This window comes from Furipterus horrens, unplaced genomic scaffold, assembly GCF_987537825.1.
Source record: "Furipterus horrens unplaced genomic scaffold, mFurHor1.1.pri manual_scaffold_12, whole genome shotgun sequence".
In the NCBI taxonomy this organism is placed as follows: Eukaryota; Metazoa; Chordata; class Mammalia; order Chiroptera; family Furipteridae; genus Furipterus; species Furipterus horrens.
In genome coordinates this window covers 5,011,969-5,038,212 of record NW_028327182.1, presented here as the reverse complement: position 1 = coordinate 5,038,212, position 26,244 = coordinate 5,011,969, and the positions used below count along the sequence as shown (strand labels likewise).

Genomic DNA, 26,244 nt, shown 5'->3' with positions numbered 1-26,244 from the left:
GTTCGCAGGCCAGCGCTCAATCCACTGAGCCACAATAGCCAGGACGAGAAAAGTATTTATAGTGGCAAAATAATACCTAGATGGGAAGCAGGGTTTCTACAAATAAGGAATTTAATATACAAATGTAAATGAGTTTACCGAGGTTAGAGATGTTGATTCTTTCATCATTTCTACATTTTAAATATGGGCACGATGCTCCTAAACGCTAGAATAAAACAAAGAAACAAGCAGCCTAAAGAAAGACATTGGGCCATTCCTGGGCACTGCTTGAGGCAGGTGACATTTCCCTTCAACCACACAGGTCCTGACTCAGATTCCTCCCCATCCACACATGCCTGTCTCCATCCAAGAGGTTTCCAAAGGAAGCTCAGGATACAGGGAAAAAAATGTGTTTGTGCAGAGAAAATGGGACTTGAGGTCATTACTTCTCACCTCTTCACTCCTCTCTCTTTATAACCAATCAAACTTAAGAGCCATTGCTAAGAAGAGCCTCTATCCTTCCCAGCGAAGTGGGATGGCTATTTTAAACGGAGCACCAAATGCTCCGAGGAATGAGTGAACCTATAACTACGTCGCATTTTAAATGGCCAAGGAACATCCACATTCAGATTTTTTTTTTTTTAAGCCATGAAAATTTAGCTCAGGAGCATCCTACATGAGATGCTCCAAAAATAAGACCCTATCTTTTCTCAAGCAAACTTCATTCTCAGAAAGAGATTCAATGTACGTTCAAGTGCAACCATGTTCTGGACGAACTCTATCAAGAGTATCAACCACCCTTTTGTGGTTTCAATTCTTTACCAGAAATTATGCTTCACCTAAACACAGTCTACGACTTACGGCATTATAAACTGAATGCTCCCCACATAAAATGAAAAGGCAAATGAGAAGCATTTTTACCTGATCTTCACTAAATAATACTCCCCGCTGTCTGTGGATTCTATTCATGAGGTCCCCACCATCACAATACTCCATCACAATGAACAGCCTGTTGTTCTCTGTAAGAAAAGTCATCATCAGTTCTGGAAGCACTGCAGATACTTACTAATCATTTGCCTTTCACATTCTAGAAGATGGAGAATATAACAGAAAAAAATGTAGTATTTATATGTGTGTGTGTGTGTATATATGTATATATTTAAATCTCTGTAGAACCACAATAGACTGGGTTCTAATCTCACTTCACCACCTACGTTTCTTAACTCCATGACTGTAAGCAAGTTATTTTAATTTCTCTGCGGCTCATGAATATAATAATAATATAGACACTCCTCTCAGGGTTGTTGTAATGACTGAATTGAGTGAATCCATGTCGGATGCTTAGAACGGTTGCTTGCACTTTATGACAGTTCAGTAAATGTGAGCAACATTCCGGTGAGAGATTAGGGATCAGCCATAAAATGGCAGCTGCGAGTCTTTCCCAAAACCCCAGGAAGAATACACAGACCCTCTCTGAGTTGGGTATAAACTTTTATGGATGTGATACACTGAACCACATTACTGAGTACAATAACCACTCTTCTAACTGACCTCTGCCTGACCTACTCACTAGAGGAATAGGCACACTCCACTCAAGGTCACCCCTGGTGGCTATAAGATGCCATATGCCCAGGTACCTCTGTTCCCACTGAGCCCTACCAAGATCACTCTGCTCGTTCCCCAGTCAGTGTACACCAATTATATGTGTTATTGTAATTATTACATAACCGATGAAATAGGAACGGAAAAAGAAAGATGGGATTATTTCTACAAAAAACTACAGGGAATGCTAGGGAGGAGTCAGTACAAGTGGATCCTTGGAAGTCGTTGGCTTAAATGTTGGATGAAACATGTGGAAAATCCCTGGGAAAGCTTTAAAAGGATTGTGCAGAGTCTCTGTCAATTCTTGCTCGACCCTAAAGAAAAGAAACTGGAAGTAATAAATCGGGGTAGCCCAAGGAACAAGAACATTCAGTATCCCAGTCAGAGGACTCACCACGTGCTCTTGCCTCCTGCCTTTGCAGTGATTCTTTGTGAGTCTTAGCACAACTCTTCAAGTCTTTGCTCAGAGGACACCTTCCCAATTAGGCCCATCGGGCCCACCCTGAGTGACATTGTTCCCTCCACTCCTGCCTCACCCTATTTTATTTTCCCACACCACTTGCTGTTTTCAAAGATCCATTTTGCATGGTATAAAGACCTGCTCCAATCTATTAAAGCGGTCCAGTCCATGCACTCATTCAGCAAACACGCAGTGAGCACCTACTATGTGCTAGATGCTGAGGCTCAACTGGTGAGCATAAGAATCCATGATGTGTACTCTAAAAGGGAGACAAACATTAAACGAATCCATAATTGCTTATATAAACAGATATATGCAAACGAGTACCAAGTGCTAGGCAAGATCAGGAAAGGGGGCGGTCATTTGAACTTGGATCTCAGAGAAGGCCCGAGGAGGAGGGGGAGGTGGCCAGATGGAGGGAGTCACAATAATAACCCAAAGGAGGAGGAAAAGGAAGATCATCTATGGTGTTATTAGGAAGCGATGAACAGGAATGTAGGCACTATCTTTAGTGGCCGCCCCCTAAAAGCTTTGGATACACCCGAATCCCCAGTTTGTGGGTGCCCTCAGCTCCCAGGAAGAGCTTAGAAGAGTTCTAAGAGCTCTCTGAATACCCAGGAGTTGAAGAGGCCTGTGAGCACAGAGAACTATTTTGAATGCAGTGGTTTTCATTTATAAGAAACACAGTGCCCAGCACAGTGTGAAAGCTCAAAATAGAGTGTCTATGTTGATTGATTCACTGATTTTTAGGCCCCGAGGGTGCTCGGTAATATGTAGGTAACACTCCTGCTCCATGAAACTCTCACAGCCTGCACCCTTGAGCACCCTCAGTGCTGAGTGTGGAGACGGGGGAGGCCGCTTGGTGCATGCAGCTGGGTACGTACAGCGCTCTCACGGCCTGGAAGTACACGATACACTACATGGGTGTGCATCGTCTGTCTCCTCCCACGAGAATGTGAGCTTTCTGAGGACAGGAGCGTTCCCCTGTTCTGTTCCCCGCTCTGTTCTTGGCACCCAGAACAATGCCTGGCAGGTAGTAAGCACTGGATAAACGTTTGTTAGGCGAATGAATGATTTCTGACTAACGCTCTTTTCAAGTTGATTTGATTACTTGTTTCGTTTTGTTCCTACCTTGGAGTAGAGTGATGGCTAGAGATAGAATACCTCTCGTATTCAGGGGTGCAAAGGAAGGGGTTGCTTCCTTACAGTTTCCCCCTCTGTTTTTGCCATGTGCTTGACCACAGGGCATGGCTGTTAGCTGCGTCTCTAAGAGGACTGGACAGCCCCACCCATGGCCACAGGGTTGGGGACTCCCGTGGGCAAAGTATCCCCTCCTCTCGCCACTCCGTTATCAAGGTTAGCTGCACGGCTGCTTTGCAAAAGGAACGTGAGCCCCTAAGGAAAAGGAGAGCCAGGCCGCTCCTCGCAGGGCTGAGGCTGGTGGTGTGGCAGGCACGTGTGTCTTCTCGCTCTTTTCCTTTGCTCAGAAGAGCAGTATGCTCCCCGTCTGGGCTGCTCCTTCAGCCTGGACCCCAGACGTAAGATCCCAGAACACCCACAGCCAACATGGAATGAGTGAAAAATACATGCGTATTATTGTAAGCCACACAGAGAAGGAAAACTCTGACTCCAAAAAACCTCCGCTGCCTTGCGGCATACCTCTTCAGGGGAAAGGCTAAGGGAGTAAACCCCGACAGAAAATCCGGAGCCGGAGTCCCTAAGGCGGTTTGACGTTGTAGTCAACACCGGCAACTCCTGCGGCGCACCTGAAGCCAAGCTGTATTGACTCCGTCTTTCCCTTGGATCCTTCAGCTGCGAAGAGAGGGGGGGTCTGCTGCATGGGCAACAGCAGACCCTCCATATCACCCTGCCCAGGCTCTGTAGCTTCAACACGGGAGGAGACAGATACCGTGTCACTCCCGAGTCGGACTGCACAGCCATTCTCGGCGGTGCAGATAGACTCTTGGGAAGCTACACCATCGTCTCTCGAGACGGACGGCTGCCGACGATTGTAAGCCACAGAAATGTGGGCGCTGTTCCTGCAGCGAAGCTAATATATTAATTACTAACTATTGGAGGGAGTAAGAATTAAGGAGAGATGGAAAAGCTAGGAAAGCTGTCTACAAAAAACCACTCGAGAAGAAGTAACATTATGTCTCAAATGACAATAGAAATAAATGGGAAAATGAGTCCATTCACAAAAACTATACACAGTTCTCAGGAACGTATCTTTTACAGAAGCCTACATGCTGATACTTTATTAAAATACTTTAAAAATGCTAGAAAGTCAAACCTTGAAATGAATTGAAGAAGGTTACGATGTTAGGATGCTTCATCTTTGCCAGAAGAATGACTTCTTTCTTGGAAGCTTCTTTTTCCTGGACAGGCATCTAAATTATATTAAGAGACAGAATAGTCTGTAAAGATGACTTGCTTTCAACAACTTGCTTCCTGACCACTCCGATCTACAATTCTCCGGAATGCACTGGCCCTTAACGGCCCTTCTGAAACCAATCTCTCGACATCAGGAAACAAAACTTCTAGGATTAGCAAAGTGCCCTATATCTAATCAATGGTTTGTCATTGAAAGGCATAAACAAAAAGTGAATATTTCCGATGAGGTTTTGCTGTATTCAAAGTTCGGGTGGACAAGAAAAAGCAGAAAGAGTCGATCACCACAAATGAGTGTGCTAACGGGTCTTCTTTCAGAAGAAGAAACTGAACAAGAAAATATCATAAAGAAAAAAATTCTCACTCACCAAGGCAAGCACATAATAAAAGCAGGGGATCAACCAACACTAAAGCTAGTATAACGGTTTAAAGGCAAAAATAGGAAGATCAGGTATCATTACAACAGTAAATTAAGGACTACACACAAACACACACACAAAAGAATTTAAAATATATATATATATATATAAATGTGAAGGGAATGAATAAAAAAAAGCAGTTAAATGAATTAGAATATGCTTTCAAGAATTTTCTTTAATTGTTGAACTTTGTCGCCACTGGAGTTACATTGGCCCACACCAATATTAACAAGTGTAACTACGATGTGACATCGTTTTCAGTGTAATGGATGGCCCACCTGCGCATGGATGGGGGAGGACGGCGAGCGCGAGGACGCTGCTGTGGGAGCTGCACTGGAAGGTGTGCGGAAGCCTGGGACGCTGCACCTACACGTGTGTGTTGGCGACCCTACTAAATTTACGGTCCTTGATGGCTGAATGCAGTTAGCCTGGTCAAAGTGACTGTGGTTTGAATGTCTAAACAATGTCTTCCTTTTTTCAATGTGTAATTTGTACTATTGATGGGGGTGGTATTCTTGGACAGTGCTCTTGAATGAAAGAGAGAGGGAGGGAAAAAGGAAGGAAGGAAAGAAGGAAGGAAGGAAAGAAGGATGGAAGGAAGGAAGGATGGAAAAAGGAAGGAAAAAAGGAAGGAAGGGAGGGAGGGAGGGAGAGAAAAGAAACTCGGTGGTGTGATACGGAGTGACTGAGGCTGCGTCTTGGGGAAGGCCTCCGTGTGGGGTGACCTGAATACAATAAGACAGTCAGACAGAGGAGGCAAGAGCATACAATGGAGTAAAGACAGTTTCTTCAATAAATGGTGTTGAGGAAATTGCACAGGGACGTGCAAAAAAAAAAGAAAAAGAAACTAGACCACCAACTTGCATCATACACAAGAATAAACTCAGAATGGATAAAGAACTTAGACGTAAGCCACAAAGCCATAAAAACCCTAGAAGAAAACATAGGCAGTAAAATCTTGGCCATCTCTTGTAGTAATATTTTTGCTGATGTCTCCTTGGGCGAGGGAAACACAGGAAAAAAATAAACAAATGGGACTACATCAAACTAAAAAGCTTCTGCACAGCAAAAGAAAGCATCAACAAAATGAAAATGAAATTCCCGTATGGGAGAACATATTTGCCAATGATACATCTGATATGGGGATAATTTTCAAAGTACATAGAGAACTTATATAGCTCAGCACCATGAAGACAAACAACCCAATTTAAAAATGGGCAAAGGACCTGATTAGACACTTCTCCAAAGACATACAGATGATCAATAGACATATGAAAAAGTCTTCACCATCACTAATCATCAGAGAGATATGCAAATTAAAACCACAATGAGATATCACCTCACGCCTGTCAGAATGGCCGTCATCAATAAATCAACAAACAAGTGTTGGCGAGGATGTGAAGAAAAGGAAACCCTCACGCACAGCTGGTGGAAATACAGATGAGTGCAGCCACAGTGGAAAGCAGTATGGAGATACTGCAAAAAGTTCAAACTAGAACTGCCTTTTAACCCAGAGATCCCACTTCCTAAGAATCCCAAAACACCAATTCGAAAGAAAATATGCAGCCTTATTTACAATCGCCAGGGTGTGGGGGCAGCCCAAGTGCCCATCACTAGGGGAGTGGGTAAAACAACAATGGGACGTACACACAGGGAAATACTACTCGGCCATAAAGAAGGAGCTCTTACCCTTTGTGACAGCAGGGATGGACCTGGAGGGCACTGTGCTAAGTGAAACAAGCCAGGTGGTGACAGAGAAATACTATATGACCTCACTTATATGTAAAATCCAATGAACAAAATAAACTGATGAACAAAATAGAAACAGAGGCATAAATACACAGAACAGACTGACAGCTGTCAGAAGGGAGGGGGGAGGGGGACTGGCTGAAAGGAGGGGAAGGGACTGGTCAAAGAATATGATAGCCAGAGGGTGTAGGAGGAGTACAGAGGTGGGCAAAAGGGGGGGGGGAACAGCGACACCCGTGATGGTGTAAACAATAAAAACAAAGCAATAATAATAATAATAATAATAATAATAAAAGACAGAGAAAGTGCACTACCCTAGGGCGAAACAGAAAAGTCGGCTACAGAGGGCCGTGTCTCTCATAAAGAGTGCTGGAGGAGCAAGGGTGATACCAATTCTTTTCTTTTTAGTCTTTATTCTTTTTTTTTCCCCTTTAAAAGAAGATGACTGGTTGCTGTTTGGACAATGGATTTAGGAGGTTGAGTGAACAAGAGTCGCCATGTTCATACTTGTAAAAATAAAATAAAATAAAAACGTGTTTCCTTTTCATAACGGATTAAAAGCCAGCAGAACACACCACTGAGTGGGGACGGGACTTGGCTCGTCTTCATTTTACCTTTGCGAAGTTGATCTCTTTGATGACACAGAGCTTGCTGTCCGACTTCCCTTTGGCCAAGTACGCTTTCCCAAAGGCCCCTTCCCCGATGGCCTTCATCACATCATATTTCTCCATGGCCTCCAACGGATGGAGCCTCCTGAAAACTAGAGAAATGAAACGTTATCGCACACTTTCCGCAAATGTTAACAAAGTCAGAAAATGGATCACTAAAATGTAAAAGAGCCCCTTTTGCTAAAACTTTCCCTCCAGCCTCCACCAAGACAGAGTCCAATAACTCTCCTGGCAGCCACAGGTGACCACCAGAGTGAGACAGAGCTTCTGGGGCGTGGGGGCGGCCCTCCGCGATCAGACTTGGGTAGTCACTCTGCTTTGCCACACTCCGGCCTGGTATTCTGGGGCATCGCCACCTCCCTGAAGCAGGGATGTCCTGAGGCCTGTGTAGTTTTATAGGCCAACCTTCCTCCGTGGTGACGTACTGCCCTCTAGGGAGCATTTTGTAATTATGAAGATTTTTTTCCCCCTCTTCTCTGCAGAGATGGAGAGACTGCGGAATTCAGAAGAGGTTGGGGTGTGGGATACTAAGATTCTGCCATGCAGGGGGTGGTCCGCACAATCAAGGATTATCCCGCGGTCCTACAACATGAGAAAGTCCCCCACCCACGCGTCTGTGGAAACCCGTTTTTTCTGCAGCTAGAGCCCAGCTCTGTTTTGCATCTAAATATATTTTTCTATACCGCTTTAAGAACTTCAGAGGGATACAACTACACGCAAATCAAGGCTTGACTGCACTTAATTTTTTAAAAAAAACTTTTATTTATTGATTTTAAGGAGAGACTGAGAGAGAGAGAGAGAGAGAGAGAGAGAGCGCCGTGTGTTAGTCGTTCCACCTGTTCATGCGTCATTGGTTGATTCCTGCATGTGCCCTGACCGGGGAAAGGACGTGCAACCTTGGCCTACTGGGAGGATGCACCAACCAGCTGCGCTCCCCCAGGGCTGTGCACCTTGTCTGGTTCGGAACTTGACCCAGAACTGCGCACGGGGTTTGGAAAGTCCCGCCTGCACTGGCCAGGCGGCTCCAGGTGGCGGAGGCCGTCGCCGGGCTCCATCAGCAGTACCTGCTGCTGCGCCCAACGTTTACAGGTGGAAGCGCGCCCTCGTTATACATTGTTTCCTTACATTTCCGCTTTCTACCGCGGTTCGGGCATGACGCTGACTTTTAAACATTGGCTGAGCAGGCAGGTTATGTTTCTGCGTAATGTGTGTCTGGGCAGGAAGGAGGGAGGGTTGGGTGGGGTGGGTCCGGGCCACCAGCTCCGCACCCCAGGGAGGCTGCCGACACCCGAGTTTGGAGGGAGGCAGTCAGGGAATCGAAACTCAAGGGCAGCAGCTCGGGAACAGATGGACCACGGGGTGAGAGTCCCGGGTTAGGGAAAAATCCTTCTCCTTCAGGAACACTCTGGAAGGTGGCAGAGCTCGCGCTGGAACCCGGGAATCAAGCGCGGCGCGTTGCCATGGAGACCGACGCATAGGAGCCCGCACCTCTACAGGGAGAGGGGGTGTCTGCGGGGGTGTGGGCTCCATCCCCGCCCCTTGGGGGGCTCCCAGGGCCCAGGGGGCAGCTCGGGTAAGGACGAGCGTGGCCCGCCCGCTGCATACCTGCTCCACGGGGCGACAGACGCGCTTCCCGGTGGACCCGGGCTCCCGGGGCGCCTCGTCTCCTGGCAGCCAGGTGGAGCTGTGCAAGGGGACCTGGGCGGAGCACAGGGTCGGCGCCTGAGCGGACCGGCCCACACTGTCCACCAGGAGGAGGGGTGGGAGGCCGGGAAGCTTGGAGACCCAGCCGAGGCACCGCCCGTCGCTTTAGGTCGGGTCTGCTCTGCTAACACTCGGCAGGCACCGCGCTCCTGTTCTTGGCGCACGGCGCACCGGGCGCTGTGCACACGCCACCCGTATCGTTTGCCACAACCCAGCGAGGCGGTGGACTCCCGGTTTTACAAACAAGCTGAACTGAGACGGGAAGTGTCTTGTGCAAGGTCTCGAAAGGCTGTCAGGAGCTGGCGACCTCTCGTGGGGTCCTCTGGCAAAACTGGCTGCTGACCCGTGGCCTGGCAGCGCGCTCCCCTCTCCCCACGCCCCAGCATTCCTGTGGCGGACTGCACAGCAGGCTGCTGTCTAAAACGTTTCCTTACCTGCTTAGTAGTTGAAAAGGATGTCACCTTCCAGCAATTGGAAATACACAAGTAAAACTTAGTCCAAGGAATTTAAATACCATTTTAATTTGAAACTCACCATCATCTATTTAAAACACAAGTCCCGCAGTTCTTTGGTCTGTGACACTTAGGAACAATTCAGGGTCTTAAGCTGAGCTCGGGGGTCCTTGGGGGCTTCTGGAGCTGCTGCGGCTGCTGCTGCCTTGGCGTGGGCTCATGTGCAGTGTCTGGCTTTGATAAGGTAAGTGCAGATTTCCACCAGCCAGGTCACAGCGTCGTCGACCAATCACAGCAGGCCCATGATTACGGACGGAGTGGGGGACCCCACAGCAAACTGTACTGGCTGTGACTCCTTGTGGCAAGTCCCTTTGTCCCTCCAGGCGTGACGCAACCGCAGCCGCAGCCACCACAGCCATACGCCGGGCAGATTTCCCATCAGCTCAGACATACACCCCAACTACACCTCAGCCAACCTATGGGAACAACTCTGAGGATGAGCCACCTTAACCAGAAGAATTAGGAATCAGTTGTGACCACATCTGGCAAAAAAAAACCAAAACAACAACAACAACCCACAAACAGTGTTACACCCATTAAAAGCAGCAGATGGCAGCAGCGTGAATGACACTCGTCTGGCAGGACCCACGGTTTTGGGCCCGGCCTTCGGACCCACATGGTACTGGCTGGCAAAACCCAGTTTGGGTCTTACACGGGATCAGTGCAACCGGAGGTCTAGGAATGTTTCATTAAACTTAACGAGTATGACAGGTGTTTCATCTGGTCGGGAGGCACGTGTGCTTACATACTGTCTTCTTCCAGCTCTGCGGTGATATTTTCTTTGCAAGGAATGGTAGGAATCATTCCCACGGCTGGAATTTTGGGGTGGTGTAGTTTTTCTGCTTCCGAAATTTTTCATTTCTGGCCCTGGTTCAGCTGGTTGGTTCTGATACGCCAATGGTCAGGGCACGTACAACAATCAACCACTGATGCATCAATAAATGGAACAACAAATCAATGTTTTCTCTCTCTCTCAAATCAGTTTTAAAAAAATCTAAAAAAATATCCTGTATATGTTTTCAGTTTTTTAAAAAATTTCTGAATTATCCATGGAAGGACAGCAACTTCAGCTAGCATACCCTTGTGCTTTGTTATATGGGGGTCTTTGTCCTAATTTCCCTTTTTTTTTTAACTGAATTTATCTGGGGTTTGGACTTCAAACTCTTAATATCTGACCCCAAACTACCACAGAGCCACGCTCACGCAGCTCTAACATTTGACTGCTGCAACTGCAGAAGTAAGGATGTATCTTTTGTCCATTTTTATACAGCTCTGGAATCTGTGTCGGATTCACCTGAGGCGTGACTAGCTTTTAGTGTTTGTGCTTATACCAGTTAGAAGGGCCATTTCTTCCCTTCTCCCACAGCCTTTGAAACACCACCGTTTTCCTGGCAAATTATATTGTTGACAGATTTTTACCAGCCGTGGGAGACTAACCACAGAGCTGAAATATTTTTCCAAGGAACTGAGAAAGAAAAGTCGCCTGTATTCTCAAGTCAGATTCATTTCAAGCAAAACAAACAAACAACAAACAAACAAACAAAAGATTCCAATGTAGAGTTTGAGTCTGCATTTCAAAAATTTGACATTCCTTTACATCATATCATGGAATTTTTGCTAAAATTCAGTGATAACATAAGTTCACAGTCTATCTTATTGTAGATTTTTTAAACCTCATAATACTAACCAAGAACAATTTTAAATAGTCATAGTCCCCCCCCAAACTTATTTTGTTTCCAAGGGAAATATACATTCCGTGAGCTAATATTACCCAGACGTTAATTCCTCACTTTAAATGCATATTCAGTGTGACTAAGGGACATCCCCTCGGTCATTAGCCATCAGTTGCTCCTTGCCAGCCAGCTCGCTGCTTCAGTTCTGACACCCAGTCCAAGTTGTCTTCCTCCTCAAAGTCCCTGTGAAAAAACAACATGAATATGAAGCCTTCAAATGAGGAATATGGTAAGTATTTCTTGATGGGTTCAAAGCAGAATAACACCCTAACAGTATTTACATTTTTGAAAAATGAGCTCTATAAGGCAATTGAACAGAGAGAAAAAAGTTATTTCTTCCAAAAGATCTTTCACCATTTCTATAATATTTTCAATATGAAATCTACTATATTAAAAAACAGTCAGTCCAAGCTGAACAAGCACAAACATATGGCTCAGCCAGGAACTCAGTCATTACCGTTATGCATTACCATCCCAGACAAAAGATCAAGACATTAATATTCATTTCTGATGTAAAACACTATCACCAGCTCCTCTAAAACCTGAAATTACTAAGGTCTAATTTAAATATCCCTCTCACACACACACATGCACGCACAACTAAAGCTGTCTAGGTGTATCACAACGTACGTGTCCTCCTCATCCTGTGTAGGTTCCAGTCTCTCTGGATCCAAAAGGACAGAGTCGTCATCCCCGTCAACACTATCTGATGCTTCTGTTTCTTCCGACAGAGGACCTTTCAGGAACCCTTGGGAGCCTTCAGAGGAACACCAACAGAAATCATGGGAAGTTACACAGTATTTACTCATTTCCTGCACACTGGACTAAACAACTCCGACAGCTTTGCTGGCCCCCTGAGCTGGATGCCATTTCTCCGTCTCCTGCAGGGTCTCCCGCATCACTCAGCGGGGCTCCTGGCATAAAGCAGGCCCCATACTGTGTGTTGCATTGAAAATACTACTTTCAAGAGAAAAAAAATCAGAATCCAATCAAAACCCACAAATCTAAGAACTGATATTAAAGCATTAAAAGTTATCTTTGGATAGTCAGGGGACAGTTTCTTTTTACTGTGATGAAGTCTGAACTGTAACATCACCAGTATATTTGCACAGAAAGACTGAGCTTCTCTGCAAAGACAGTAGTCGCATAATGACTAAAATCAGCAAACAAATGAACAAAAAGTCCCAGAGCTCTATGGGAAATTTTAATTATAGCTTAAGACGAGCTAGAAAAAAATTCAAGAAAACCTAAAGACGCAACACTATGAGTTACGTTATAACTTGAAAATCAAAGGGTTTCTGGGAGGTGGGGACAGGGAGGTATTGTTTGATGGGTGGCGTCTCGGTCTGGGAAGATGGGACGTTCTGGAGACGGATCGGGTGCTGGTCACACAGTGTGGATGTTCTCAACGTCCCGGAACCATAAGCTTACAAAGGGTCAAAAGGGTACACTTGATGTTATGTATATTTTACCACAATTTAGAAAACATGCAAAGGGTTTCCACAGTTGCATAACAGACCTGAGTCACCTGGTCTATATATTGTATATGTCTGAAAGGCCAAGCTGAGGTCGGCATCCTTAAGGATGTTCAACAGCGTTTCCGGGGTCTCTTTGAGCCACTGCTTCCGGGTGTTATTTCCACAGTATTTTATTACAGAGCCACCTAGTTTGTGAAAAGATAAAAATTAGGGCCAGAGAAAAACGATTTTCAGCACATATCTTCCAGATCATCTTTCGTGCAAAATTAATTATATTTTGCTCTCTGCTAAAAACTATTTCATTCACCTGGGTGACGCCAAATATCCTTCACACAGGGACACTTTAAAAAAATCCCTAGCCCGTTCAACAGCTATCAGAAAATGTTCTGCAGTAACAGGACTGGGTCCGACTCCTGACCTCCGTCATCCTCTGCGGTGACACTGGAGGTGAGAATGGACGCGGTTCCCAAGGCTGTGAGCGGTGTCGCGGGTGGTTGTTTCTCCCACTGTCGCCGGAGGGGACTTGGTGAACTGGCTTTCCTCGGACGGACGTCGGTACCACCTGGTTCTAAAATGTAAAAAAGGATTGCTGAGCACAGTCTTTTATTTATTTATCTGCAGCCACATGTGCACATCCCTAACAACACTACAGAAATACCGCTTTTCTCTTTCAAACTCAGATCTAACAACAATGTTCTTCAAGTCTGAGTAAAGGAAATGAAAAAAAAAAAAATCCAGGTGAAGAGGTAAAACAAATCATCAAGGTGAGTTTTTAAGAATGATGTGTATGGCCCTGGCTGGTGTGGCTCAGTGGACTGAAAGCTGGCCTGCGAACTGAAAGGTCGCTGGTTCGATTCCCAGTCAGGGCACCTGCCTGGGTGGCGGGCGAGGTCCCCAGTTGGGGGTGTGCCAGAGGCAACCAATCAATGTATCTCCCGCACATGGATGTTTTTCTCCCTCTCTTTCTCCCTCCCTTTCCCCTTCTCTAAAAATAAACAAGTAAAATCTTAAAAAAAAAAAAAAAAAGAATGTGTATATATTTACATACTACACAACGCAGAAGAAGGGAGCTGTGAGGGGATCGGCTGCACACCTGCCTCTTATGGGGAAGGGCATAACAAATACTAGTTTTTCTAAAGGCCTGTATTGGTCAACACTCTTCTCTTCTTTCTTATGGGTAAATAAGACAGTCCTGACGTAAAATACTGAATAAGCAAGCAAAAACCTACACGTCACCTTGCCTGTGACACCCGTGGCCCAGCACCCCCTGTACTTCCCGGCCCCCCACTTACACAGCAATCAGAATTTGAATAACTTGCCTTGCTCGCCTCTGCTTCCTCTCCCCAACGCACCTGCAGCTGGATTTCTACTGAGGCCTTCTACATGAGTGTGGCCACGCGTCCTGCCTGGTTCTTCCCCGTGCTTTCAAAGAGATTAAGAATACAGATTAAACCACGCTTGAGGCAGCACACTCTCTAGTCTTTCAATCTGTGTGAGCTCTGGGCAGGAGCCCCTCTCAGGGCCTGGCCGGTCTCCACCCCAAAGGCCCTCGATGCTTTGCGGAAGGAGCCAGGAAGTGAAGTGGCAGGCTGTGGTAGGCATACTGTTTTCTTACTTCTACCCAGTGATTCTCAAACACACCGGGGGGGGCGAGAGCCCAAAGGTCCCGCCCATTGACAAAGGCATCCAAATCCTGAAGAGGTTGTATCGTCCACATACGGTATGAGTCCACTCACATGAAATATCTAGATGAGGCAAATTCTGTCCCAGAGAGAGACAGCAGAATAGAGGCGGTCGGGGGCTGAGGCTGGGTAGGTGGGTAAGGAAGGAACGGGGAGTCGTTGTCTAGCGGGGCCAGAGTGGCTGTTTGGGCTGCGGAAAACGTACTGGAAAAGTGGGGATGGTTTTACACAATTTGGTGTCTGTAATTAATGCCCCTGAATTGAATTCATAAAAATGGCTAACGTGGTAAATTTTATGTTTACATCTTTTACCACAATAAAAAACAAACAAACCAAAAGCCAGGCTGAAACAAGATTTTCATGATTGAAAGCTGGACAAAGTTCTCTCACCTCTTTATGGAAAGCACTTATCATCGGTAATTAAAAGTGAAACAGACAGACAAAATGAATGGTGATCTAAAGGGGCTCTGCTGGCAGTCCAGGACAACAGCCACTTGCCAGAAGATGACAAACCACCAGATGGGAGGGACCCGGCCAAAGCTTCCAAATATCCCACAGCCCTTAATGGTACCAGGTGTCCAAGTGGCTTCCTAAGTTTAATTTTAAAGCACTCACCGCTGCGTTTGCTCCCTTCTCCAGCGTGGCCCTGATTCTGCTGGGGTCTGCTTAAGAGAAAAAAGGGCAAGAGAACATTGACAAAGGCCTCACATGCCTCGCTCCTAACTGATTTGCAGGAAGCTCGAGAGAGTGAAGTTTTTAAAATCACAGAACCAAAGCATTCGATCAAGCTTTAGCTACCCAGAAATATTTACACCTCCCCAGTTTCCTGCTGTTTTATTCCTAAAGTTCACACCTGAAAGGTGACATCCCTGCGTACCTGAGCTAGCCCATGCTGGCGTGAGGAGGTAAGATACTCTACCCCCTCAGAAGGGCATTAGCACCTGCAGCCCCCTGCTCGCTGTGGAGGCTGCGCTTGGCTGAGTCGGCTGGGATAGCAGGCGGTCTAGGTGACCCTCACAAGGGGCCAGCGGCAGGGAGAGAGCACTCTGGCCCCGGGTCCCTTTGGTGAGGATGGCGGCTGCCGGATTTCCCTCCGGCGCAGGCACGCAGCCTGTGTTCCTCCTGCACTCAACGCTTTGAAAACTTGCTACTGAGCATCTATGGTGACACGCACGGAGGACGCCACAGAGAGCAGATGACACACGGTCCCCGCTCTCCCGGAGCCTTCGCTGTTCTGGTCTGTCTACAGAACAGATGGGACACGCCACCACATACACACACACGGCCCCAATACGGTGGCCCCTCTCCGCCGGTTTCTGTCTTTTTAGGGACTGTTAAAACTACATTTTCCCAGACTACCTGGAAACTTTTCGGAGACTGTTTTCACTGTGGCTGTTGCCCCGCATTTTAAAACTAATCTCCTACTCCCCTGGGATGTGAACAGAAGCTACAAGAGCACCTGCAGAAAAGTTACTGCTAAAACAAGCGCGGAGACCCAGGGGGCCGGCCGACTCGTAAGAAGGAGGAAGAACGGAGCCTCAGAACTGCAGGGTTTGCAGCACGAGAAGCGTATACATTCTTACAAGCGCTGCTTTTGCAGTATCTGGCGCTAGTTGGAGGTGCACCGAACAGGGGGTGCTGGGAGCGCCCCTCCGTGGATGACCCCCCACGTGCCTGAAATCTTCTCTCATGTTCTGGTCACGGCCACTACCTTTGCTGGATCTTTTCAGGTGGAAGATCTGAGTCACTAACGACAAGTGAAGAGGGACATAAAATGGCTCCGCAAACACTTAAGAGATGACAACTTCCAAAGAGACAGCAGGTGACGTCTGAAACTTGCTCAGGATTGACTAGACATGTCTAAAAATTTTGTGCGGCTCTCATGTGAACACTTCCAACTTGCGTAAAAGCTTGTTTTTAAGATTTGGTTTGCAAGATGGGTCCTTGGAAACTTGGGGACACAGTTGTTGATAAGACTGACCTTCTATTTTCGTGGCTAGAGTCCTAGGCTAGCTCACAGAAGCCTTCTGCCTTACCCATAACAAACCAGAGTATAAGCATGGCTCTAATACTAAAACAGAGAACAATTTTTACAGCACTAAAATCTCCAAACTAAATTTTCTGGTCCCTGGCAAACTAAGTAGTTATGATTTAGCACAGAATTATGTCTTCAGTATAAAAAAAAAAAAAAAAATTTTTTTTTTGATCTGAGGAGTATTTCTGAAAAATGTCTCTAATTACTTGAAAATTATATTTCTCTTTTCTGTGACACTACATTTCAAAAGAACACTTAACCAAAAATAAAAATAAGCTTTCCAAAATTCTTACCCTTTTTTCTTGGTGTGCTATGCTTAGATTTCTTGATTTCTTCTACCACCTGCTCACCATATTCTGCGATGACCTACATATGTAAAGCAGAGACGTTAAAGATGTGCCAGACCTTTTCCTTTAGATACTCCATGTCATTTAATTGTCAACGTTCTTCTTCCCCACAGTAATACTGAATGCTAAAAAGTAAAAATGCCTTTTAAAATATATACTAAAGTTTAGACACACAGATAGATGGACCCTTACATATGTCTAGTAGAAGATCTGAAAGGGTATATGCAAAGCTGTACCTGAGATTACGCATGGGGAAGAGCATTGTGGAAGGGGGAAAAAAGTCTTAACATTTTAGGTTTTTAAAAAATATATTTTATTTATTTATTTTTAGAGGGAGGGGAAGGGAGGGAGAAAGAGAGGGAGAGAAACATCGATGTGTGGTTCTTCCTCGCACACCCCCAACTGGGGGCCTGGCCCGCAACCCAGGCATGTGCCCTGACTGGGAATTGAACTGGCGGCCCTTTGGTTTGCAGGACAACGCTCAATCCACTGAGCCACACCAGCCAGGGCTTTTTAGGTTTTTTAAATACACTTCTGCAGTTGAGTTTTTACAAGCACGCATGACATGTAGTTGTGTTTAAAAGATAAAACTGTTTTCCCACAGACTTGATACCTACTCACGGTCAAGCCAGCACATGGCAAGCGTACCTCCGGGGTTAAGCACCTCTGGATCAGCCGGGCTAAGGCGCCTCTGGAGAGGAGCGTGGTGGCTGAGGGGCGGTGGCAGGGATTCCTTTTAAACATCTGCTTGACGAGATGCTGAAGCTCGTAGGAATAACAAGAGGGCAGCGGGCGCACAGACCCCTGACATATTTTGAGGATAAGACCTTTCCAACTATTTGCCTGAAACTGAAAAGTAAAATTGAACTGTAAAGGCAGAGGCCAGGAAGGAGAACAGAAATAAGAAAATACCAGCTGAACTGAAGTCACGTGAATTATTTTAATTTTATAAATGTCATCCGCTGCCTGGTCATTTTTCTTCCTAGAGGTGTCCTTAAGATACTATTCAAAATCTTATGGTGGTTCAGAAGAAAGTAAAAAAACTTAAATAGTAAAAAACTTCTGCCTCTAGAGAAAGTTTTACCATCGATGCCGGCTGTGGGTACTTATTACTTATCATCAATGCTTTTGCAGATATATATTTAAGAAATCAAACTAATACACACATACGATTTTTTAAAAAATCAAATGGCACCAGGGGCCTCTGTAAGAGCAGTATTCATCTGCTTCACCCCCTCCCCAGAAATCACAGGCTGCTTCCTGACAAAACGCACTCCAGCCTTTTCCAGATTTAAACACCCACTGCCAATCCTTCTCACCTTTCCTGTCACCAAAGTAACTTAAAATTTGACAACAGGTATAAAATGACATACCGGAATAACATGTTAAAAGTTTTCATCGTGTAAGAAATATATGAGAATTAACAGTAGATTCGTCCTTGATAACACTTAGGGAAGAACATGTTGGCATTCTGACCTGGAGGTGCATCACCCTATTAATAAAATATACAAGTGCAGATATAAAAAAGGAAAAACCAACATCTGAGGAAGGAAAGATTCAGGTAATGAAAAATAAGATTGAATCTGCTTTCCCTCGGGCTTTTTAACAATTTTACTGGGTTTTTCAGCGTTTCCTAACGGCGGAAGAACTACTTTTGCCTTTAAGCAGATGCGAAAACAAACTGTACACCAAATACTCAGGGCGCTCGGCTCCTGGACACTTATTCTTGCTAGAAAAAAATAAGAACACGTATATGAAAGTTGACAAAAAAGACGAAGTCAGGGATAGAAGGGACAGAATCATCAGTAAGATACTGGAATTAAAAAAGTAATTTGACGTGTATACAACGGTGGTTCTCCATTTGGCTGCACAACGGAATCACCATTTTAAAAACACTAACGCCCAGGACACCCTCAGAGATGTGAACTCAATTAGTCTGGCGTGGCCTGGGTGGCATCGGTATTTTCTAAGTTTCCCAATGGAAATGGTGAAAATGGTAAACTTGAGGTTATATATATTATGCCAAAATAAAAGAATTAAGAGTAACCAAAAAAATAAATAAATAAATAAATAAAAGGAAGGAAGGGAAAGGAAGGGAGAGAGAAGGAGGGAAGCTAAAGGTGGGTCTCTCAAAAACCGAATACGGGAAATTGCCTACTAGCATAGGTTATAAAAGTGACTCAAGGCAAAGGTGACAGCAATGGAAACACATCCCAGGGAAGCAAACACCCCGCCGGACTTGGGCACATGACTGTGACTTAGCCAGACGCAGCAGGAGGCTGCCATTTCCGTTCCGCCCGCGGCACTTACCGGATGCTTCAGGGTGCAGAGTTCGTACAGAATGCACCCCAATGACCAGATGTCACTGCAAATATGAAGGAGCCATGTGGGTTATGAGTTAGCATGTGAAAATACATGTACGTTCCACTGTGAATGAAAATGACCTTTACCAAGAATCTTGCAAGTAATTCCCAGCTACTACAGTAAAAGTTACGGTAATGTTTGGTCTAATACTTAGGTGCTTCCTAACAGTGATGCTCACGATAAACTCTCTGCCCCCCAACCCCTGCCGCTCCTAGCCAGGCGGGCCCGGGTATCATTTCAGTAGCATTTGGTGCCAGAGGGGATTTCTGTGGACCCCAATTATCATCGTTGGAAGGACTGCAGAGGTCACCCGGTGCGGCTTACCCCGAGACCGCCGGTGCATCAGGCCTTTGCCCACGTGTTCTGATGGCCAGCAATCTCCCGCGGGCATGGTTTGTGCCCCTGTTGGATGGCGCCAAGGGACACTGTTCTCCCTTGTCATAAACCAAAACCTGTCTCCTGGGGACTCGCTCCACCCCGGGTTAGCTCTACGTTCTAAAATAGAACCAGACGCACGCATTTGCCCGCAGAAGAGCTCTTCACACAGGAACGGGTGCCACCATTTGCCCTGTCGCTTCCCTCTTCCTCACCATTCCGCCCCGATGTCAGCCTCCAGACTATAGATTACACTCTTTCTATGTTGACTGATGGTTTTAGCAACTGTCGCCCCCAAATGTTAATGTTTTTAAGTTTGAAGCCTCTGGAAGAGTTGGAAGGGCCCACATGCCCCTTCCGAGCTTCCCGAGTCACACCTGCCAGGTGTGCGAGCTGCTGCCCTCCTCCCCTCGGATCGCAAGTTCCTGGGAACCAGCTGCACACACCAGACACTCACCCCCGAGCGCCTGCACGTGTGTCCCCCAAGAGCAGGGACACGCTCCCTCCTAAACACAAGGCCATGACCACACCCAAGAAACCGAACCTGAATTCGATAATGGGCTCTAATAGTTCTGCAACACTGACATTTTCCCAATTGCCCATGAGTCCCTTTATAGCCATTTTGTTGCCAATTCAATTTTACTTTTTAAAAATATTTTTATTTATTGAATTTAGAGCAAGAAAGGAAAGAGGAGAGACCGGGGGTGGGGGGAGGGAGAGAGAGAGAGAGAGAGAGAGAGAGAGAGAGAGAGAGAGAGAGAGAAGGAGAGAGAGAGAGAGAGAGAGAGAGAGAGAGAGAGAGAGAGAGAGAGAGAGAGAGAGAGAGAGAATTTGTTGTTCCACTTACTTCTGCATTCCGTATTGGATTCCTGTCTGTGCCCTGACCAGGGATTGAACCTGCCACCTTGGTTTACGTGGAAATCCCCTCCAGGATTTCAATTTTACTCTTAAGGAACCTATTTAGTATGAATTATCGCAATCTTTTTAGAAAGCAACTTGACAGAAGGTAACAAGAGCCTTCACGTGTTTCTCCTTCTAAGAACCCATGCCGAGATGTTATACAGAACACTGGCATATTTATTTATACACAAAAGGCGCAGTGATGATGGCGATCACAGCACCATTTCTGACCTTGAAAACTGGCCCCAAAAGACGAATGAGAAGTAAATTTTGGAAGAGCCATGCAGTAAAATATGATATAATCATTAATAATATTTATGCAGAGCTTAAATAGAGGGTGAAATGAATATAATATACTGTGGAAAAAAGCAAGATACCAAATTGTATATCATGAACACAAACTAGGTTTGGGGTTGGGGGGGCAAATGAATGGATGAAAAAAACCTCCAAAATATTATGAATAGCTGTGAGAAAGTAGGTGACAGCCATTTTTCCTTGTACATCTCCGTATTTCCAATGACCCCCCCCACTCATTCAATGGGCACATATTACTTATATTGAGAAAATTGTTAAGTTTTAAATTATAAGGTCTTCATCCTATCTTCTTGTAATCAATTAACCTACCAATCAAGTGCTTATTGTCTGGGCCTATAAATATTAACTCATCCAGCAGTCCCTGACTTTTGCTGCACATGGGACTTGATCCTGGAAAATTACTGATGCTCCTTCCCACCCCACATGTTCTGACTCAACTGGTATGACTGCCACCTGCACTCCGGGCATAGCAAAGTTGAAGAGCCAGGGATGTTCACACGACCCCTAGAGATGGCTGGCCTTTCCTTCAGCGCGTACTTTTGGCTCCTCTCAACCCTAAGGACCGCTGTTGGGAAGCTAGGATTCCACCCAGAAGCCTGGGAATTCAGATCTGACACTGATTTCAGGTGTTTTTTAAAAACCAAACTTCATTTGTAGGCTACAATGCCTGTCACCCAACCGTCACCCTTGCCCCAAATAAACACATCACCTACCTTTTATTGTTGTAAGGCATGTTTTCCCAAATCTCCGGGGCCACATAATAAGGCGTTCCCACATAAGTACAAGCAAAGGCCATGGGACTAAAACCACACAAAGGCACAGAATGAGTAAAAACGTCCCTAATAACGGATGTTCTGGTTACCGTCACTCTTACCGCCCAGCTGTACGTACCTGGAGAGAAGACGGGCAGACCCAAAATCTCCCAGTTTTAGGTTTCCATTTTGGGTGAGGAAGATATTCTGCATGAAAAGGAGAAGAGCTCAGGTTATGCCTTCCAGCCTTTGACCCAAGGCGGAGGACTCCAGAGAAGCTGTCTCTCAAAGCCGGCTGACGACAGAGGTTAAGGGGCAGCAATGATGGAGATGCTCAGGTGGAGTCCCCAAGTGGAACAGAAAGACAAGATAGCCTCTTGACAGCCACACAGGCCCTGACTTGGGGATTCAGGATGACTGATCAGAAATCTAACCACCAAGCTGCTGACTATCAGCAGACCCTGACCGATGACTGGGAACTTGTGTCAGTATAATAATTCCATGAGGCAGGCCCAGCCCTCGGTCAGTCCCATCTGAGAACACACGGTTTTGGTAAGCAGTCGCTACGCATGATTGAAACACTTGACCGTAACACTAGTAAAGAGATTTAAGGACTTTTTCTCAGGTAGCACCATATTTGGCTAGTATGAATATGAGGTTGAGGAATAGTTCTAAAAACTAAAAATGTCCCGAAAGGAAATATTGATAGAATAACAGAAAAAAAGAAAACTAAATGAAATCGTTCTGGGTTTTTTTTTGGGGGGGGGGGTGGGGGCGGTCCCAAAATGTATTCCACTTACCTTGGATTTGATATCTCTGTGTAACACACGTTTCTTGTGAATGTGATTTACTCCAAGGCACATTTGTGCAAACCAATTAAGTATCTATATAAAACAAACAAACAAACAAAAAACGGGGGAGCAGATGCAAACCTGGTTCATGTTAACCCTAAATTCCAAAGGATCATCTCTGGGGCTTAGTGGACTTGAGTTTTACATACTATAAACCCAGAATTCCTAAAAATGACATAGTTCAACTAAGATTTAGTGTTGCCTGGAGAAAGTCAGAAAAGCTGTGAATTCCATGTTTCATCATTTTATGTATGATTCAAATAGCAATTTATTTTTAATAAAACTCCCACTATATTTTTCTTGTACTCAACCAAATCAAAGTATTCCTTAAATACACAAAGGTAGTTGACCACTTAGAAAAGTGAATAGGCTACAATTTTATAGTACAGTCATTATATCAGATTTTCGTTTCCTTTTTCAGAATATTCTTATATTAACATTAAAAGATTTAATGATACTGTCCACAATCCTTTGAGGTCAGTATTCTGCTGACAAATCTCTAGTCAGTAGCAGCCAGAATTCCTGGGCACCAACAATTCAATGTCAAAGTGATTTTTTTCCTTTTTGCTATGGAGGCTCATTCATTTGAAGCCAATGTTGAGCTCCTTCTATAGAACCCATATTTTAAACAAAACAGCTTCTAAATAAAAAATATTTAAACCAATCCAGTTTTATACCCTAAACAAACTAAACCCCATTAAAGCTGTTTATTTAGTTTCCTTAGTTGATTTGTTCAAATAATGTTAGCATATAATTTTTCATTAAAAAGGCACTAGTACTAGGCTTAAGGAAATAAGGTAAAGTGTCAAAGGAAAAAGATTGAGAATAGATATTCCCAAGAAACAGAAACATGGGCTGCATCTTTTTCATGACCTAGAAATACAAAATAAGTTCGTCTGCTTCTAAACTTTCAAGACAACAGAGCCCTGACCGGTGTGGTTCAGTAAACTGGGGACTGTCCCCCAAACCAAAAGGTTGCTGGTTCAACTCCCAGTCAGGGCACATGCCTGGGTTGCGGGCCAGGTCCCTGACTGGGGGCCTGCAAGAAGCAACCAACTGATGTTTCTCTCTCTCTCTTTTTCCCTCCCTTCCCCTCTCTCTAAAAATGAATAAATCTTTAAAAAATAAACTTGAAACACAACAAAAATTAAAAATTTCATTATCTAGTACTATATATGAGTAATACAATAGTGAAGATCTTACAAACATGGATGTTTCATTCCTTGAAATTTTATAAGCTCTATTTTACTTCCTAAAAACATTTCAGGCAGCCCCATCCTGACAACAGCGAGCACAAGACACAGAAATGAGGCCTTTCTACATAGTAGTCCCATCATTCCAGATATCAACGCTTTTATTTTAACTTATACAGATTTTATGAGAAAAGTTGCTTCTAAAGCTTCAGGAAAACCATGCAAGTCAGTCTCTTACCGTATCTTCAGGAAACAGCTTTCCTTTCTGATGTTTAATCTTTTGCATTAGGTCCCCTCCGTCACAATATTCCATCACAATATAGAGGTGGCCTTCAGCTAAAACACGTTAAGACTCTTTAGGAAAGCGTAGTGGCCCCAAATCAAGTTCCAAGACGCACGTATCTGGGGGAATTCATATTTACCTTCAAACGATTCTTTAAAGGCAACAATATTGGGGTGTTTCATCTTGGCTAAAAGAACAGCCTCCTTCCTAGAATTCTGTGCATTAGAGAAAGACTAGAAGAAAATATTAAAGACATATGAATGTAATGCTTCATCTGAAAGTAACTCCACAACAATATATAATAGAGTTTACGTAATTATTCAATGGCAGATGCAGTTTTACAGCCTGGCGCTTAGACCCAACTTAAGTTTCTCAAACTTGAAGAGACAACGTGGGGTGATTGTTCAACTACGGCTCTATTTTGCATACTTAAGCCGACAGAGGCTTATGAATCTAGATGTAAACTAGTTTTAACATCAGCCTAAACAGAGCCCGATTAGGAGAGCCGCTATGCCATTAGCAACAGTGTACCCCTAAAGAAAAACTACAGGTTTCGTGTTTTAACTGTCTGCATCACTTTGTCCACTGGCTCAGATAAAAAGAAAATAGACTGGTGTATTACCACAGCACAGATGGGCAAAGATCATATGCAAAGGAAGTTTCCAAAACTGTTTATCCCCTCACTTCCTGTGTGAGGATGAAGCACTGAACGGCCAGCAACATCAGCGCCAACCGGAAACTTGTTAAAAACGCCAATTCTCGGGCCCACCCGGACCTCCTCAAGCAGAAACTGGGGGGTGAGGCTCAGCAATCTGTGTCTTAACAAACCCTCCACTTAAGTCTGAGAGTCGCTAACCAAGGTCAAGAATGCAGTGGGAGAAAAAAGAGCACTTTGGGATTTTATTATATTGAAATGTATTTTTCAAAATTGATCAAAACAGTATCAAGCAGCCTCCATGGCATGGGTTCTTTCATATGACAACTATGATCCACAGCGATAAAGAGTGATAAGTCATCACCTTCTTCATCATACAGGGCCATGAAACCTACACACTGAACCACAGGGGAGGTTCTGTGATACCAAACGTTAGCATTTTAGGCCTTTGCTCTTCATTGTACTTTTATGTTCCCTTTTCGTTAATATTGCACCTGAGTTGCCCTGGCCCGGTGGCTCATTTTGTTGAAGCATCATCCCATACACCAAAAGGTTACAGGTTCGATTCCCGGTCGGGGTGTGTGCACATACAGGAGGCAGCCAATCGACGTCTCTCTCTCTCTCTCTCCCCCCTTTTCACTCTCTAAAATCATGAAAAGCATAACCTCAGGTGAGGAATTTAATATTGCACCTGAGTTGCTTCTGGCAAAGACTTCCTACACCCTTAGACAATACAAAATTAGAAATTATTACAAATTATCCTCATTGAGATAAACAGCAATCGTCACCTTTGACTATTTTCCTCCCTTTTTGTTAATTACAACATCCTAAGAACCACGTAAAATACATCAAGACCTTGTAAATCGAACGAGTAAACCCATTATGTCTCTTGCATCGAGGAGAATTCCATGCTAAAGCTCAAGAAGTTGCTCTCTTACATCAATTGCATGTACACTTTCAACATGAGCTAATTTCTTTAGCAGTGACCTTAGGAAGCCTTATTTCCTTCATGGCAAACGTCTGATGACTGCTCTCCTGCTGAACCAAAAGGGCTCTGCCGAAGGAGCCCTCCCCGATCACGCTCAGGACCCTGTAGCCGTCCATGCTGGGCGCACGGGCCGCCGGCTCCTCTCCCGGTCACTTCCGGCTCTCCCCAGCTAGATTCGAAAACAGAAACATTTGAGAACGACATTTATTTTCAAAAGGCAGAATCCACTAAGGGAAGCTCTAATCCCCATAGCAGGACAAGAGTAACTTATTCTTTTATTCATTCAACACCCTGACACGGGGCACCAGCACTGGGTTTTATAACCCTGCAAAATCCCGCATTATCTTTGCCATCGCAGACGTCCGAAAGTAGACGGGACCCCAGATCTCAACTAATGCAGCGGGGGGTGAGTCTTACAGACAGAGCTGTGCTGGCATCGGGCAGAAATATCCAGGGGAGTTAGGAAGACAATATTTCAGCTGAAGCCTCCAGATGAGTGGCCGATGGCTAGGCAGAGAGGCGGGAAAAGAGGGATGGAGTCAAAGGGAAGCGTATATTTAAGAGCAGAAGAGATTGTGTTCAGTTCAAGGAATTGAACGAGGACGGGAACAGGCTGGTAAAGCAGACAGGGCCCGTCTGAAGGCCACTGTAACTCAAGTTCAGGTTGCTGGACTTTATCCTTGCGGTAACTAATGGGCTGTCTCTGAAGGAGGGAGAAAGGGACAGAATAGACTCCCAGGTTCCTGATGTAAACGGAGTGGAGAGTCATCATGGTTGTGTGCGTGGCTTTGATTTTTTTGGCAGTGGGC

General features: G+C 45.0%; 2 protein-coding genes and 1 pseudogene across 2 annotated transcripts in view; 1 reads left to right on the top strand and 2 right to left on the bottom strand.

The window, feature by feature from the left end:
- NEK5 (NIMA related kinase 5) overlaps nt 1–8,938 on the bottom strand; it is a 36,828-nt gene extending 27,890 nt beyond the window's left edge. Inside the window, 4 exon segments of the mRNA XM_090257966.1 lie at nt 901–998; nt 4,335–4,431; nt 7,215–7,360; nt 8,874–8,938. Of these exon segments, the coding sequence (XP_090114092.1) occupies nt 901–998; nt 4,335–4,431; nt 7,215–7,331 (312 nt within the window). The 5' untranslated portion in view covers nt 7,332–7,360; nt 8,874–8,938.
- On the top strand, nt 8,421–10,472 carry LOC149995840 (protein YIPF5 pseudogene; annotated as a pseudogene).
- NEK3 (NIMA related kinase 3) lies at nt 9,475–25,600 on the bottom strand. The gene is made up of 15 exons (XM_090258505.1): nt 25,435–25,600; nt 23,932–24,025; nt 23,748–23,845; nt 22,266–22,349; nt 21,605–21,672; nt 21,427–21,513; nt 19,070–19,124; nt 17,408–17,608; nt 16,706–16,778; nt 14,993–15,042; nt 14,015–14,117; nt 13,114–13,263; nt 12,746–12,880; nt 11,848–11,974; nt 9,475–11,400 (listed from the first exon to the last, which is right to left on the bottom strand). Exons 1-15 carry the CDS (start codon nt 25,549–25,551, stop codon nt 11,319–11,321), a joined length of 1,524 nt encoding a protein of 507 aa, XP_090114631.1. The 5' UTR covers nt 25,552–25,600; the 3' UTR covers nt 9,475–11,318.
- Nucleotides 25,601–26,244: the final 644 nt, after the last annotated feature.